At 49.6% G+C, this 13823-nt stretch overlaps 1 protein-coding gene across 2 annotated transcripts; it reads left to right on the forward strand.

Annotated features, from left to right (window-relative positions):
* Positions 1-962: 962 nt before the first annotated feature.
* On the forward strand, positions 963-13484 carry LOC144949909 (uncharacterized). Of its 2 annotated transcripts, none has more exons than XM_078879893.1 (7): positions 963-1051; positions 4355-4414; positions 5017-5222; positions 5771-5935; positions 6912-7033; positions 8575-8764; positions 9277-13484. In XM_078879893.1, the coding sequence occupies exons 2-7, from the start codon at positions 4405-4407 to the stop codon at positions 11692-11694; spliced, it is 3111 nt and encodes a 1036-aa protein (XP_078736019.1). In that variant the 5' UTR covers positions 963-1051; positions 4355-4404; the 3' UTR covers positions 11695-13484. The 2 variants fall into 2 exon arrangements, with proteins under 2 accessions (XP_078736019.1, XP_078736020.1); XM_078879894.1 differs by lacking the exon at positions 963-1051 and adding an exon at positions 3691-3754.
* The last annotated feature ends 339 nt before the right edge of the window (positions 13485-13823 follow it).

Here is a 13823-nt window from a genome sequence, read left to right on the forward strand (position 1 = left end):
CTTCTGACCGAATAGCTGAACCACTTTGCGAGTTCAGTTTGGGGGGGGGGGGGTGGTTGGGGGCGAGGTGGGGGGCTACCTTACACACCTGGTGAAATATACATCAATACATCGAATTTTTTTAAAGTTTTCAAGTTTCATTTATTAGGTACGAGCTGTACTACCCCCGCTTCGCCCGGGACTTGGATTCACCACACCCGGCCGCCTTTGTCTCCCCAGTGGCGATGTTTACACGCCACACCAGTCACTCTTTTGAGGCTGAATCGACCTAGGGGAGGCCCAGGACCGGTTCAAATAATCGTCACCGGTGGTGGCCGTGAGCGGGAATCGAACTCGGGTCGCCGGGTTCGTAGCGCGGCGCGTGAACCACGACACTACAATGCGTGACGCTTCCACGTGCGCGGGTCACGTGACAGATGTGACGTCACAGCTCACTTGCCGTTCAAAAAATAAATGCATTATTGAGCTCCCCCCTCAAAAAAATACCAAAAGTGTATTTTCATAATGTTTGCATGGTTTACAGTCTGGAAAGTACCCACATGGCAAATTTAAAGTTTGTTGCATGTCAGGAAGTACGCTAAACATTTTGAACAGACACACATATTCACAACTTTGCCTTTTATATATATGGAGGTTATAGCCCTGTGAGCCATGCGGCTCTTGAGTCGTGGTGCAACCGCAACAAACAAAAACATGAACAAGAAAACATCTTAAAGCGACGACGCGCAACAGAAACATCCTGAGATAAACCAGCAAATCTTCCAGGAAAAGAAAAACCACCACCGTATTACAACGCCGTGTGATAGTTTTCGTTTAGTATCCCACCCCCCACCCCCCAAAATCATGCACAATCATCGATTTCCATTCCGCCTTTCGTCCTCTCACTCCTCCACGTTGCCCAACAGCGATGTTGAAATGTTGACTCCAACCCCCCTTGTTGTTTTGACACCGAGGGAGCGACCAGCGGCTCACCCGCTCGCGATACGCACCGAGCCCACGGTGGTTTGTTAGGGGGGTCCCCACATCGAGAGAGAGACGACCGAGGGACCGCGTGAGTAACCCAGCGATGTTCATCGTCAACGGGCGGACGGCTTTTTTCGATTTAAAGCTTTCGTGACTGCAGGGATTCATCTTCTTGGCTCTTTCGGTAAAGTCACGTAGAAGGGAAATAATAAAAAATAAAACATAATAAAATAATTCTCACGACGTTTCGGCCACAACGCAAGCAGCCGTCCTCAGGTGAAGAACAGGTCTGTCAGAAAAACAGCGTCTGAAATGACGCTGTCTTTCCGACAGACCTGTTCTTCTGAAATGACGCTGTCTTTCCGACAGGCCTGTTCTTCACCTGAGGACGGCTGCTTGCGTTGTGACCGAAACGTCGTGAAAATTGTTTTGAATTATTTTATTATTTCCCTTCTACGTGACTTTTCCGAAAGAAGCAAGAAGATGGACAGCCTTTTGTTATTGTTGTTGTTTCATTGTTCCCGTGTCATTGTTGTTGTTGTTGACGATTGGCGCTGTGTAGCAAAACAGAGATAACCTCCTAACCCATACCCCCCCCCTCCCACCTTGTATGGACTTCGACGGAGTGTTGTGGGTCAAGTTGATGTCAGCGAGCACCTTCTTAAGGGCGACACTGGCACGAACGTTCATCTCAAAACACACAGAGACACACACAGAGACACATACAGAGACACACACAGAGACACACACACACAGAGAGACACACAGAGAGACACACAGAGACACACACAGAGACACACAGAGACACACACACACAGAGAGACACACAGAGAGACACACAGAGACACACACAGAGACACACACAGAGACACACAGAGACACACACACACAGAGAGACACACAGAGAGACACACAGAGAGTCACACAGAGACACACACAGAGACACACACAGAGACACACACAGAGACACACAGAGACACACACACACAGAGACACACACAGAGACACACACACAGAGGCACACACAGAGACACACACACAGAGGCACACACAGAGACACACACACAGACACAACCACACACAGAAACACACACACACACAGACACACACACAGAAGCACACACACAGACACACAGAGACACACACAGAGACCAACAGACACCCAGACCCACAGAGACACCCACAGAGATCCACAGACACCCAGACCCATGGAGACACCCATAGAGATCCACAGAGACCCACAGATTAGCGCGGTTGTCTACGTACGGTAAGGAAGAAGTTCAACACACAAAGACAAAGATCCCCCGTGTAGCCTGTAACAGACTGTTGGGGCAAGTGCTGTTAGCGAGCACATATGAAGATCGGCACGGCTCACGAGGGGATGGGTGGCCAGCACCACGCCCGGCTGCCTTTGTCTCCCCAGTGGCGATGTTTACACACCGCACCAGGGATCTAAGGGAGGCCCAGGACCGGTTCAGATAATCGTCACTGGCGGTGTTGACCGTGAGTGGGATTTTAACTCGGGTTGCCGGGTTCGTAGCGCAGCGTAGCACTGACCACTACACTACCGCTCCCTGCAACATACACACACAGGGACCCACAGACACCCAGACCCATAGAAACCCACAGAGACCCATAGATTAGCGTGGTTGGCTACGTACGGTACAAAAGAAGTTCAACATACAGACACACACAGAGACTCACAGACACCCAGACCCATAGTGACCCACAGAGACCCATAGATTAGCACGGCTGGCTACGTACGGTGCAAAAGAAGTTCAACATACATGCACAGAGACCCACAGACACCCACACCCATAGTGACCCACAGAGACCTACAGATACACCCCATAGAGACCCACATAGACCCACAGATTAGCCCGGTTGGCTACGTACGGTGCGAAATTAAGTTCAACACACAGACACACGCACGATACATAACAAGGGCTGTATACGGGTGGGGGGGGGGAGTCTTTGTCTCTGTTGTTGAGCCACGTTGTCGGCAGAGGGCAGTGTATTGACCCAGGGCCGTGTGGCTGATGTAAGGGGGCATTTTAAAGTCTCCCCAGGCTTCGCCCACCGGCTCAATGCTGCCCCCTAGTCGCAGCGTGGGGTGGGTTGATCCACGACAACAATGAGAATCGTCGTTTCTAAATCGGTGGCGCAATTTCTGTCGCGTCCAGGGACTCCTCCTCTACTTACGAACAATCAACTTGCGAACTTTCAGAGATACGAACAAACCCTGTCCCGTATGTCCAGGCGCCGTCTTTGTCCGATGGGCAGCACAAAAGCCGCTGTGGCTGTTGCTGCTGCTGCAAGAATGATGATGAGCGAAGTTGATGTGATGACGGGGGCCGTCCATAAATGACGTCACGTGATTTTGGGCAATTTTTAATCCCCCCCTCGTCACACGGCGTCACAAAAAGTCAGACCCCCCCCTCAAATATGACGTCACAAAGCTCTGCCCGCTCCCCACCCCCCAAAACCATATTTCCATTTTGAAAATAAAACACGCTTCAAATCGCTTTAAACTATTGTCATTGTAGTGCGTATTTAATGTGGCGCTGCACTCTGATGTTGTAGGAGTGTTGTTATAACAATTAGTGTTGTTATAACAATTCTATATTTATTGAAAGTTGCGCATTTTGATGTGACGTTACATTTCTCAAACCCCTTCTCCTTCCTCGTCACACATCGTCACAAAAATCTGACCGCCCCCCCCCCTAGGTGCGTGACGTCATTTATGGACGGCCCCATGGTTTATAGCGCCCTTGACGAGATCGCCAGAGAGGTATTGAGGTGGTTCACTGGTGTCAAAACATTTCGCGTGTGTGTGATGTACCGAGCGTCATGACCTCACAATAAAAATGATACTGGTAGGAACCCACTGGTTCCACCAGCCCACAGGGGATTATTGCGTCCGTCCGTCATGCAGGGAGGGGCTGGGTGGGGAGGGAGGGGCTGGGTGGGGAGGGGAGAGTGGGGAGGAGCTGGGTGGGAGGGTGGGGCTGGGTGGGGAGGGTGGGGCTCGGTGGGGCTGGGTGGGGGGTGTGGGGAGGGGCTGGGCTGGGTGGGGCTGGGTGGGGCTGGGTGGGGAGGGTGGGGCTGGGTGGGGGGTGGGAGGGGTGGGGCTGGGTTGGGAGGGGAGGGTGGGGCTGGGTGGGGAAGGGCTGGTCACCCCGTGGTGCCCTTATAAAACTCAACGTTTAACCTACTCACGCCGGCTTGTGCCCGCCCTCACAGTCGGGCATATTTGCGGAATACACCACGCCGCCGTTGACCCTGCAGGCCATTGACCGAGCAACCCAACGTTCCTACCAGCTCCCTCCGCTGGAATGTATTGTATTCTTTCGCCAACGTGACGATTGTGTTGACCTTTGTGACGTTGCAGGGAAGGACTCTTCTGATTAGCAAGCATACTGCAAAGGGGCAGCGTCAGACATGCAGACAGGTAACGCTAATTTCTATAACATTGAATGCTTTTTCTGGTGTACATTAATAGTACAGGGACCTCCTCTACTTACGAACGAGTTAGGTTGCTGATGTTCTTTTCGTAAGTCGAATTGTTCGCAAGTCCAACTTTACTCCCGTCGATTGCAAACACGTTGTAGGGCATGTACACTAAACACGGGGAATGGCTTTAAAGTTGTAGAATCTCCTGTAAAAAAGACACGCAAACGCCAAACAGAAGGCGTCAGGTTCGGGGTTGAATCCACGACCTCCTGCATACCAGGCGAGGTAGTTAACATCTCCGAGCCACCGCGGGTCCCCTAAGCTTGAGATTCAGCAAAGTTTTTGTTCCCTCCCCACGGGGTAAATGAATGCGACATTAAAATAAAAAAATGCATTCCCTCTCATGGGGTGCCAAGGTGGCTAGGAGATGTTAACTACCTCGCCTGGTACGCAGGAGGTCGTGGGTTCGATCCCGACCCTGCCGTCACCCATGATAGCAGCTTACCGAAGCGTCTCATCATCGCCATCGTCATCGGCGCGCGAATCAATTTCCATTAAGAACGTCGACCCACCGCTCTTCTTTTTTTTGCGTGACAACAGAATGGACTCCGCCGGCCACGTCTCCCTCCCAGAAGTCTCCGCGGCGAACATTCTTCAGGAGGAAGCACCGGGAGGACACGTGGCCCTCCGAGAGGGCCCTGCTCGGGCAGCCCGAAGCCGACCCTCCCGAGCCCCACCAGCGCCACCTCTTCGGATGCCCCATGGAGGGCCTCTGGGAGGAAGGGCTCGCGCCCCGGGCAATCAGAGTACGGGGGGGGGTTGGGGCATTACAAAATAGGAGATGTGTGTGTGTAGTACAAATGTTGATTCTAGATTTGAAATTAAATCACATGATTTAATTTAGTTATTTTTTACTTTATTATTATATTTTTTACCTACGTGACTTTACCGAAAAAACCTTAGAATACAAATGTTGACTTAAAGCTTTCGTGACTGTAGGAATTTATATTCTTGTGTCTTTCGGTAAAGTCACGTAGATATATTATTTTATTATGTTTAATTTATATTATTTATTATTTCCCTTCTACGAGACTTTACCGAAAGAACCAAGAATATGAATCCCTGCAGTCACGAAAGCTTTAAATCAAAATGATAACAAATGTAATGTTAATATCTTCCAAAAGTCTCCACGTGTTTGCCATCGTTGTCAACACGTGCCTGGAATCTTCTCCAGGTTGTCTCCAGAGCCCGGAGGAGGCCCACTACCTGCGGTATCGTTTTTTTGCAAATTCTCTGAAGTGTTCACATCTTTTTGGGAAGCACCCTGTACACGTGTGCGTTCATTTGTGGACAGGAGCTCCTAGGACGGCTCTGGAGGCGAGCCCCCTGGGAGCCGGGGGTGTTCAGGCGTAGCCCGGGATTCCGCACCTCGCGGGAAATCCGCAACAAGATCAACGCTAACTCCCCAGCCGACCAATGGGAGCACGGCTCGCCCGTCGCCCTGGCAACCATCCTCAAGGTGCACTCTGGGAGCGCTGTGACGACACCACCATGTCGTCACAAACGAATCATGACAAAAAAACGCTTCGAACGTCGTCGAAGTTGTCGCCTCTTGACGATTTTATTTTTCGCGTGAATGGTAATTGTGGGTCGAACATCCACCCGTGACTAACACGACAAGCGATCGTGCGAGATTCTCTTAGGCGAAGACTGCACACAATGATAACGCAGTCAACCTGGTCATATTTACAAGATCACTAACGCCAGGTGGCTCAAATGTCAAAACACTTACCCAGAATGCACCGCTGAGTTCCTGGGCTTCTATTCTAGGCAGGAATCCATACTCTTTGGTTCTTTCGGTAAAGTCGCGTAGTTAGAAATACAAGAAAATAACTACGTGACTTTACCGAAAGAACCAGAGAGTATGTAGCTATGTTGCTATTTGACCAGATAAGGCCCACCTGAGCTGCGTAGATCTTTTTGAGAAGTGACCTGGCCGTAAATGATCGCCCAACGAGGTGGGATATCACCGTAGCAGCAGAATACGCTAAACGCAACAGAGATGTGTCTGTAACTGTGTGCGCGTGACTGTGTGCGCAAGTGATTCTGTGTGACTGTGTGCCGTGAGTCTGTGACTGTGCGTGAATGAGTTTGTGACTGTGTGCGGCTGTATGTGTGCGATTGTGTCTGTGTGTGTGACTGTGTGTATGTGTGACTGTGTGTGTGACTGTGAGTCTGCGTGACTGTGTGTGTGAATGTGAGTCTGTGCGACTGTGTGACAGTGTGTGACTGTGTGTGTGACTGTGTGTGTGAATGTGAGTCTGTGTGACTGTGTGTGACTGTGTGACTGTGAGTCTGTGTGACTGTGTGACTGTGAGTCTGTGTGACTGTGTGTGTGACTGTGTGTGACTGTGTGTGACTGTGTGTGTGACTGTGTGACTGTGTGTGTGACTGTGAGTCTGTGTGACTGTGCACGTGTTCACCGCTTGCTCCAGGAATTCCTTCGCTCCGTCCCTGGAGGGTTTTTCCCTCGCGACAGCTACGAGCAGTGGGTGGCTGCCGTGGGCTGTCCGGACGATCCCTGGGAACCAGAAGCCACCGTTCGGAGGATTGAGACGTAAGCCTCCCCCATAGCCTCCATCTCCCCCCCTACCCCACATTGATTAAGGGGCCGTCCATAAATGACGTCACCTAAATAAATATAGACAACACGTTCTACTTGATTAAATAGACATTTTAATAAATGTTTTCTCCTACAACATCAGAGTGGAGCGCCACATTAAATACGCACTACAATGACAATAGTTTAAAGCGCTTTGAAGCATGTTTTAAAAAAAATTGGGCGGGGGGGGGGGGCAGAGCTTTGTGACGTAATATTTGAGGGGGGGTCCTGACTTTTGTGACGCCGTGTGACGAGGAGAGGGGGGTCAAAAATCGTCCAAAATCGCGTGACGTCATTTATGGACGGCCCCTAAGTTGCTCAGCTCGCTGGCGAGCACTGGGCAAAAACCTATATGTTGCAGAGTAACTAATTGCCACTTTTCAATAATAACTAATTGCCACGTAGAATCAATGTGCGTTCAGCGTATTTGGCTGCTATACATTTCCACACGGTGATGATGATGATGATAAGCCACATCGTTGAGCTGCTATCATTTGTAATGGCCAAGCCGCTTCTGAAAAAAAGAGCTACATAGCTCTGTTGAGCCCCACCTGGTAAAATAAATATACTCTTTGTTTTTTTCGGTAAAGTCACTTGATACAGTAATTTTTCTGTGACGGTTCCACCTGAAGACGGAAGCTTGTGTTGGCTCCGAAACGTCGTGATTTAATTTAGTTGTTTTCTTTTTTAACCTACGTGACTTTACCGAAAAAACCAAAGATTATGAATCCTTGCAGTCACGAAAACTTCAAATCTAAAAATGAACATAGTTTACAGTTTGTTTATAGTTTACATATAGCACGTAGGCTTTCACGACCAATGTTATTCATAATGGAGTTTTTTTTTGTATTAGATCGCGTAAATATAAATGTGACCTGAAACCCGCTACCACCCAACATGGTCAATTCGTAAACTTTGTCACATAGGCATGTTCTTTCTGTGGTCGCGTGGATTTTTCTCCGGGTCCTCCGGTTTTTCCCTCCACATTTAGAATCAACACCACGCGTTTAAAGTATTTGGCTCCGGCTATAAATGTCCACATAATGATGATAAGCCACTTGGTCGAGCTATAATTTGTAAAGTCACGTAGAAGGGAAATAATAAAATAATAAAAATAAAAAATAATGCTGCTTGCGTTGTGGCCGAAACGTCGTGAGAATTATTTTATTATGTTTTATTTGTATTATTTTATTACTTCCCTTCTACGTGACTTTACCGAAAGAACCAAGAAGATGAATCCCTGCAGTCACGAAAGCTTTAAATCGAAACAAAACAAAACGTTGACAATTCGTTACGAGATCGGCACTAAGCGATTATTGTGCATTGGAGAGCGTAAACCCACAGCAACATTGACAATTAGAGTACACGCAAAAAATAAACCTTTCTTATGAGCTAAACAGAGATCGGACAACAATAGAAAATAGTTTTTTAGTTTCGCATGGTTACAACAATTAATCCCACGGGTTTTTCCCCACGTGCCCGTGGAAACCTCCCAGAATGCTGTGCAGCGTGTCGCCCGAGCGTCGCGCTCTGATTGGCTCGGTGTTCCGCCTGCTGCGCCGCGTCGCCGACAACGCGCACTGGAGTCACATGACCTCGTTCAGCCTATCGGTGTGCACGGCTCCCAGCATGCTCTGGGCCCCCGGGGAGATCGACCGAAGGCAGGAGGGCGACGTCATCGACAAGGTCGCTTTAATAAATAAAAATAATTTAATAATAATATATACTAAGAAGAATAGGTTTTTAACCCTTTCTGGCAATAACACGGGAGTTGTGTTAAGATTTTCAAACAACAAATAAGGCATCATCAAGTCTGCATTAACCACGCACAGTACGTGCGGCAAAACATGCAAACAAACATGCTCTGCTAATAATATTGATGTATGGCATTGTCTTTGAAACTGATTGGCCTACTACACCAGAGACAGCAGCCATCTTTATGGCCCTGTCTCACTACCAGTGGCAAAATCTGTGGGTCTCTATGGGTCTGGGTGTCTGTGGGGCTCTATGTATGTATGATAAACTTCTTCAGCACTGTACGTAGCCACAACTGTGCTAATCTGTGGGTCTCTATTGGTCTGGGTGTCTGTGGGTTTCTGTGTATGTGCATACGTTGAACATCTTTCGCACTGAACGTAGCCAACCAGCCTCGCCGAGTGACGTCCGCTGTTGTCACTGTCGCTCTGTGCCGCCTCCAGATCGTCGCCTTCGTGCAGTTTCTGATCGACCACTGCCACGAGGTGTTTGGGGAGGTGGATGCTACGGATGACCCCAACTTCGACCTCCCAGACGATGGGGATCGCGGTGATGCTCAAACCAGCCACACGGCTCATCACCACCACCATCAGCTGAACGTCAACCTTCCACTCATAGCCGAATCTGACCTCCAACTCACTCCCGATCCAAGCACTGATATCCAAATGACTCTTAATCCAAACACTGACCTCAAACTCACCCCTGAATTTACCACTGATATTCAACTCTCTCTTGATCCAAACACTGACCCCAAACTCACTCCCGATCTAACCACTGATATTAAACTCTCTCCCAATCCAAACACTGACCCCAAACTCACTCCCGATCTAACCGCTGAAATTCAACTCTCTCCCAATCCAAACACTGACCTCAAACTCACTCCTGATCTAATCACTGAAATTCAACTCTCTCCCGATCCAAACACTGACCTCAGACTGACTCCCGATCTAACCACTGATATTCAACTCATCCCCGACCCACACACCGACCTCAAACTCGCCCCAGATCGAAACGCCGACCTCCAATTAATTTCCCACCGAAGGACTCGCCTCAAATTTCACCCCATCCAAAGCGTGAAGGTGATTGTCAGCGGCGATCCAACTGCTCACCTCCCGTTCAGATGCGATCCAAGTACCGATGTCCACTTTGACCCCAATCCATCGTCTGACCTCCAACTTAATCGTGATCTGAAAACTGATGTAAAGTCCGACCACGGTCCAAGCACGAGCCTCAAGTCTGTGCACGAACAAAACGTCGAGGTCCAACTCCATTCTGATCCAGACGCTCACCTCGAACTTGACCTCGCGCTTGATTTTGAACGCGACAACAAGGCTGACGCTAAGGAACCAGACCCTGACCTGAACCTCGAGCTGTCACTCGACCCCGACGTGGATAAATCACCCCGGCTGGAAGCCGGAGGAAGCATCGACCGTCGCCTCGACCCTGACTCAAACGTTGACCCTGCCGCTGACCTCGAGCCCGCGGCGGTGGCGATCGCCGCTCGACGTCGCCCGGCGGACATCGAGGAGAGTGCCGGAAATTCCCGCATCAGGGGCACCACGTTTACCATTGGCGCCAAGTTGGGGACATCCCTCGTATTACACAGGAGCCAAATCGCTCGTGAACAAGAGCCCCACGGAAACCGCGGGGCGGACGCGTCACGGTCCGCATCGCAGGAGGAGGCGCGACGCTCTGGATCGGAGGCCCAGTACTTCGGATCGCAGGAGGGGCGAAGCTCCGGATCGGAGGTGCGGTTCTTCAGGTCGGAGGCGACGCGACGCTCCAGATCAGAGGAGGTACGGTGCTCCGGATCGGAGGCACAGTTCTTCAGATCGGAGGATGCGCGACGCTCCGGATTGGGGGCGCGGTTCTTTGGGTCAGAGGAGGTGCGACACTCAGGCGACAGCAGGCGGCCGGAGCAAAGAGACTTCCACTGGGACTCATGGAATCCGAGGCAGCAGACGCGGCCGGGGGTGATCCGGAAGCTCGTGAAACGCGGCAGGAAATCCGCCCCGCAGGAAGTTGCCGATGGTCGCCGAGCGGAAGAAGTGGAAGCTGCGGCTGTGAAGGCTTCGGCCTCGTCTATTCATTCCCCATTGGGTGTCAGACGATCCACCAGTCCCGTTAACTTTTCTGTACCGGAAGCCCCAAATGCCATCCCGCGATCGCGGCCTGGGGCCATCAAAAGGGTCGTCCGCTACATTGAGCACCGCGTGCCCAAGGGTCAGGGCATCCCGCGGGACGCGCGGTTTCCTCCGCCGCTCGTGCACCATTCCCAACGGAGCAGTCGCCTCTCCAAGCACGAGTCCTGGCCCAGGGCCAAGGGAAGGCCGTCGAAGTCCGAGCCTTTCCAATCGGACTCAGGGTGTTTGACGCTGCCCTTTCAGTTCTCCAGCCCGGAGGTGCGGGCTCCCGCCCATTCGTCCCGTCCCGGGGCCATCAGAAGGGTCACCCGCTACGTGACGCACTCCACTCCGAAAAAAATCCACGATGTCTCGTGGGAAGGTGACGAAGGTTTCCCGGAGGAGGTCGCAGGTACCCCACCGACAGGAAAGGCCCCTAGCTCGCGCCTGGAGGGCACCCCTCTGTTCGAGCCGCGGGAAACCTCTCAACGGCCCCCGAGCTCCATCGCCTCCTCCGACACGGACGGCCTCCGGGTAATGGTGATGGTGGCGCGTACGGAGGGGCGCAGGCACCGGCCCGCTCCACTCGTGGCGCTGGGCCGCGGCGTGGTTCACGTGGCCAGGCCATCGCCGCCGTCGGCGCGTAGCAGTCGCCGGCGGTCGCTCGCTCGCCGGTCGTTCACGGACGCCCGCTGCGCTCGCCTGCCACGCAGGGTCTGGCTGTATCGGACCCTCTGAGCTGTAAGAGAGTGTGACGCCGCACCCATTGAGGCTGTGAGATATTTTTTTTTTATGAATTCAAAGCTAGGCTGTAGGAGAGTGTTTTAACACGCGTGTGGACTTCCGCGACCACTGACATATAAGCCACTTATATATCAACATTCGTCTTCGAGGTGGTGGCTGGTCGGACGGCTCAAATAATTAGAAGGGCACTTAATCTGAAAATAAATATAAATCAGCTTGTTATCCAACAATCCCATAACATCGCTTACGAGGGCAACCCTACACTGCAGCCCCACACTGCTGCTGCTGATGATGATACCCCGCGTTGGCTAGGATATGCTAACCACCTCACCTGGTATACAGGAGGTCGTGGGTTCGATCCAGACCCTGACGCCTGCTGTATATTTGGAGTTTGCATCTCTCTTTCCCGGTGGTCGCGTGGACTTTTCTCCGGGTCCTTCGGTTTATCCCCCTCCAAATTTATAGTCAATGTCTCTACACGTTTAGAGTATTTGGCTACTCTATATTTTTATGTGATGATGACGATAAGCCACTTCGTTGAGCTATCATTTGTGATGGTCATGTCGCTTTTGAAAAAGAGCTGTGTAGCTCAGTGGCCCTTACATCAGTTAAAATAGAAATATTATCCATAATAAATATTAGCTATAATAAATATTAGCTATAATAAATATTAGCTATAATAAATATTAGCTATAATAAAGGGTTTTTTGGAGTTCTTCTTTTGGGTTAGATCACGTAAAATATAAATGTGTCGTTAAATCCGCCACCACCACCACCACCCGACATGGCCAATGAGTAAAGGTTTAGTCACATAAAACAAAACGTTGGCAATTAGTTACGAGATCGGCACTAAGCGATTATTGTGCATTGGAGAGCGTAAACCCACAGCAACATTGACAATTCGAGTACACGCAAAATTAAATCTTACTTATGAGCTAAACAGAGATAGGACGACACGCGCAAAGGATCACGGTGAATTGTCAGTGTTGTGGAAGTTTCAACTAAACTATTTTATTTTACCGGATAAAGTGCATAATGAAGGTTAACGTAAATTATAAATGCGTCATTAAACCCATCGCCACCACCACCCGACACGGCCAATTAGTAAAGGTTTAGTCACGTAAACAAAAGGTGGCCAATTAGTTACCAGTTCAGGACACTAACTGGTTGTTGTGTTGAAGAGTAAACCCACTACAATATTTACAATTCGAGTAGCTAGTGACATTTCGCCGGTGATTACAACAACAGCCAGCATCATTATCAGGTTGACTTGCCAGTATTGTGAAGAAATCTTCCTGTGTTGTCATCATTATTATCATGGATGCCATCCAGTGGCGTAGTAATACATTATCACTGGCGTAGTAGCTACGTTATCACTGGCGTAGTAACGACATTATCAGTGGTATAGTAACGACATCATCAGCGGCGTAGTAATGACGTTATCAGTGCATAGTAACTACATCATCAGTATCGTAGTAACGACATTATCAGTGGTGTAATAACTACATTATCAGTCGCGTAGTAACTACATTATCAGTGGCTGCTTGCGTTGTGGCCGAAACGTCGTGAGAATTGTATTTTATAATGTTTTATTTTTATTATTTTATTATTTCCCTTCTACGTGACTTTACCGAAAGAACCAAGAAGATGAATCCCTGCAGTCACGAAAGCTTTAAATCGAAATTTAGTAGTTAGCTCTTTGCAACAAAACGTTACGGCTTCGATGAAATGTAAATGAAATGTGGAACGTAAATGAAAGCATTTTCTTCAAAAAATAAATTGAAACCGCGTTTTAAGTGTTCGTTTGTTATTGTTGTTCTGTTGACGCCCAACTTTACTTCCATGCAAAGGTTGCCTCGTTCGACTCACACGTTCCATGCCTCTTACTGTCTCAACGACACAAAGAGCTGGATGACATCAAACCATCTGAAGCTTAACTCGACGGCTGCGACATCCCAGTATCGGATAAGGCAACCACATGCCTTGGTGTCCTTGTCGATAGCCAGTCCCGGGTTAAGCTAAGCGCGCGGACTGTAGCAAATGTTGTTATAAAGGGCCCCTAAATTTTATTAAAACATTACAACACAATTTTTTAACTTGCACAGTAAAGTAATTGTATTTTT

This window comes from Lampetra fluviatilis, chromosome 55 (assembly GCF_964198595.1).
Source record: "Lampetra fluviatilis chromosome 55, kcLamFluv1.1, whole genome shotgun sequence".
Classification (NCBI taxonomy): domain Eukaryota; kingdom Metazoa; phylum Chordata; class Hyperoartia; order Petromyzontiformes; family Petromyzontidae; genus Lampetra; species Lampetra fluviatilis.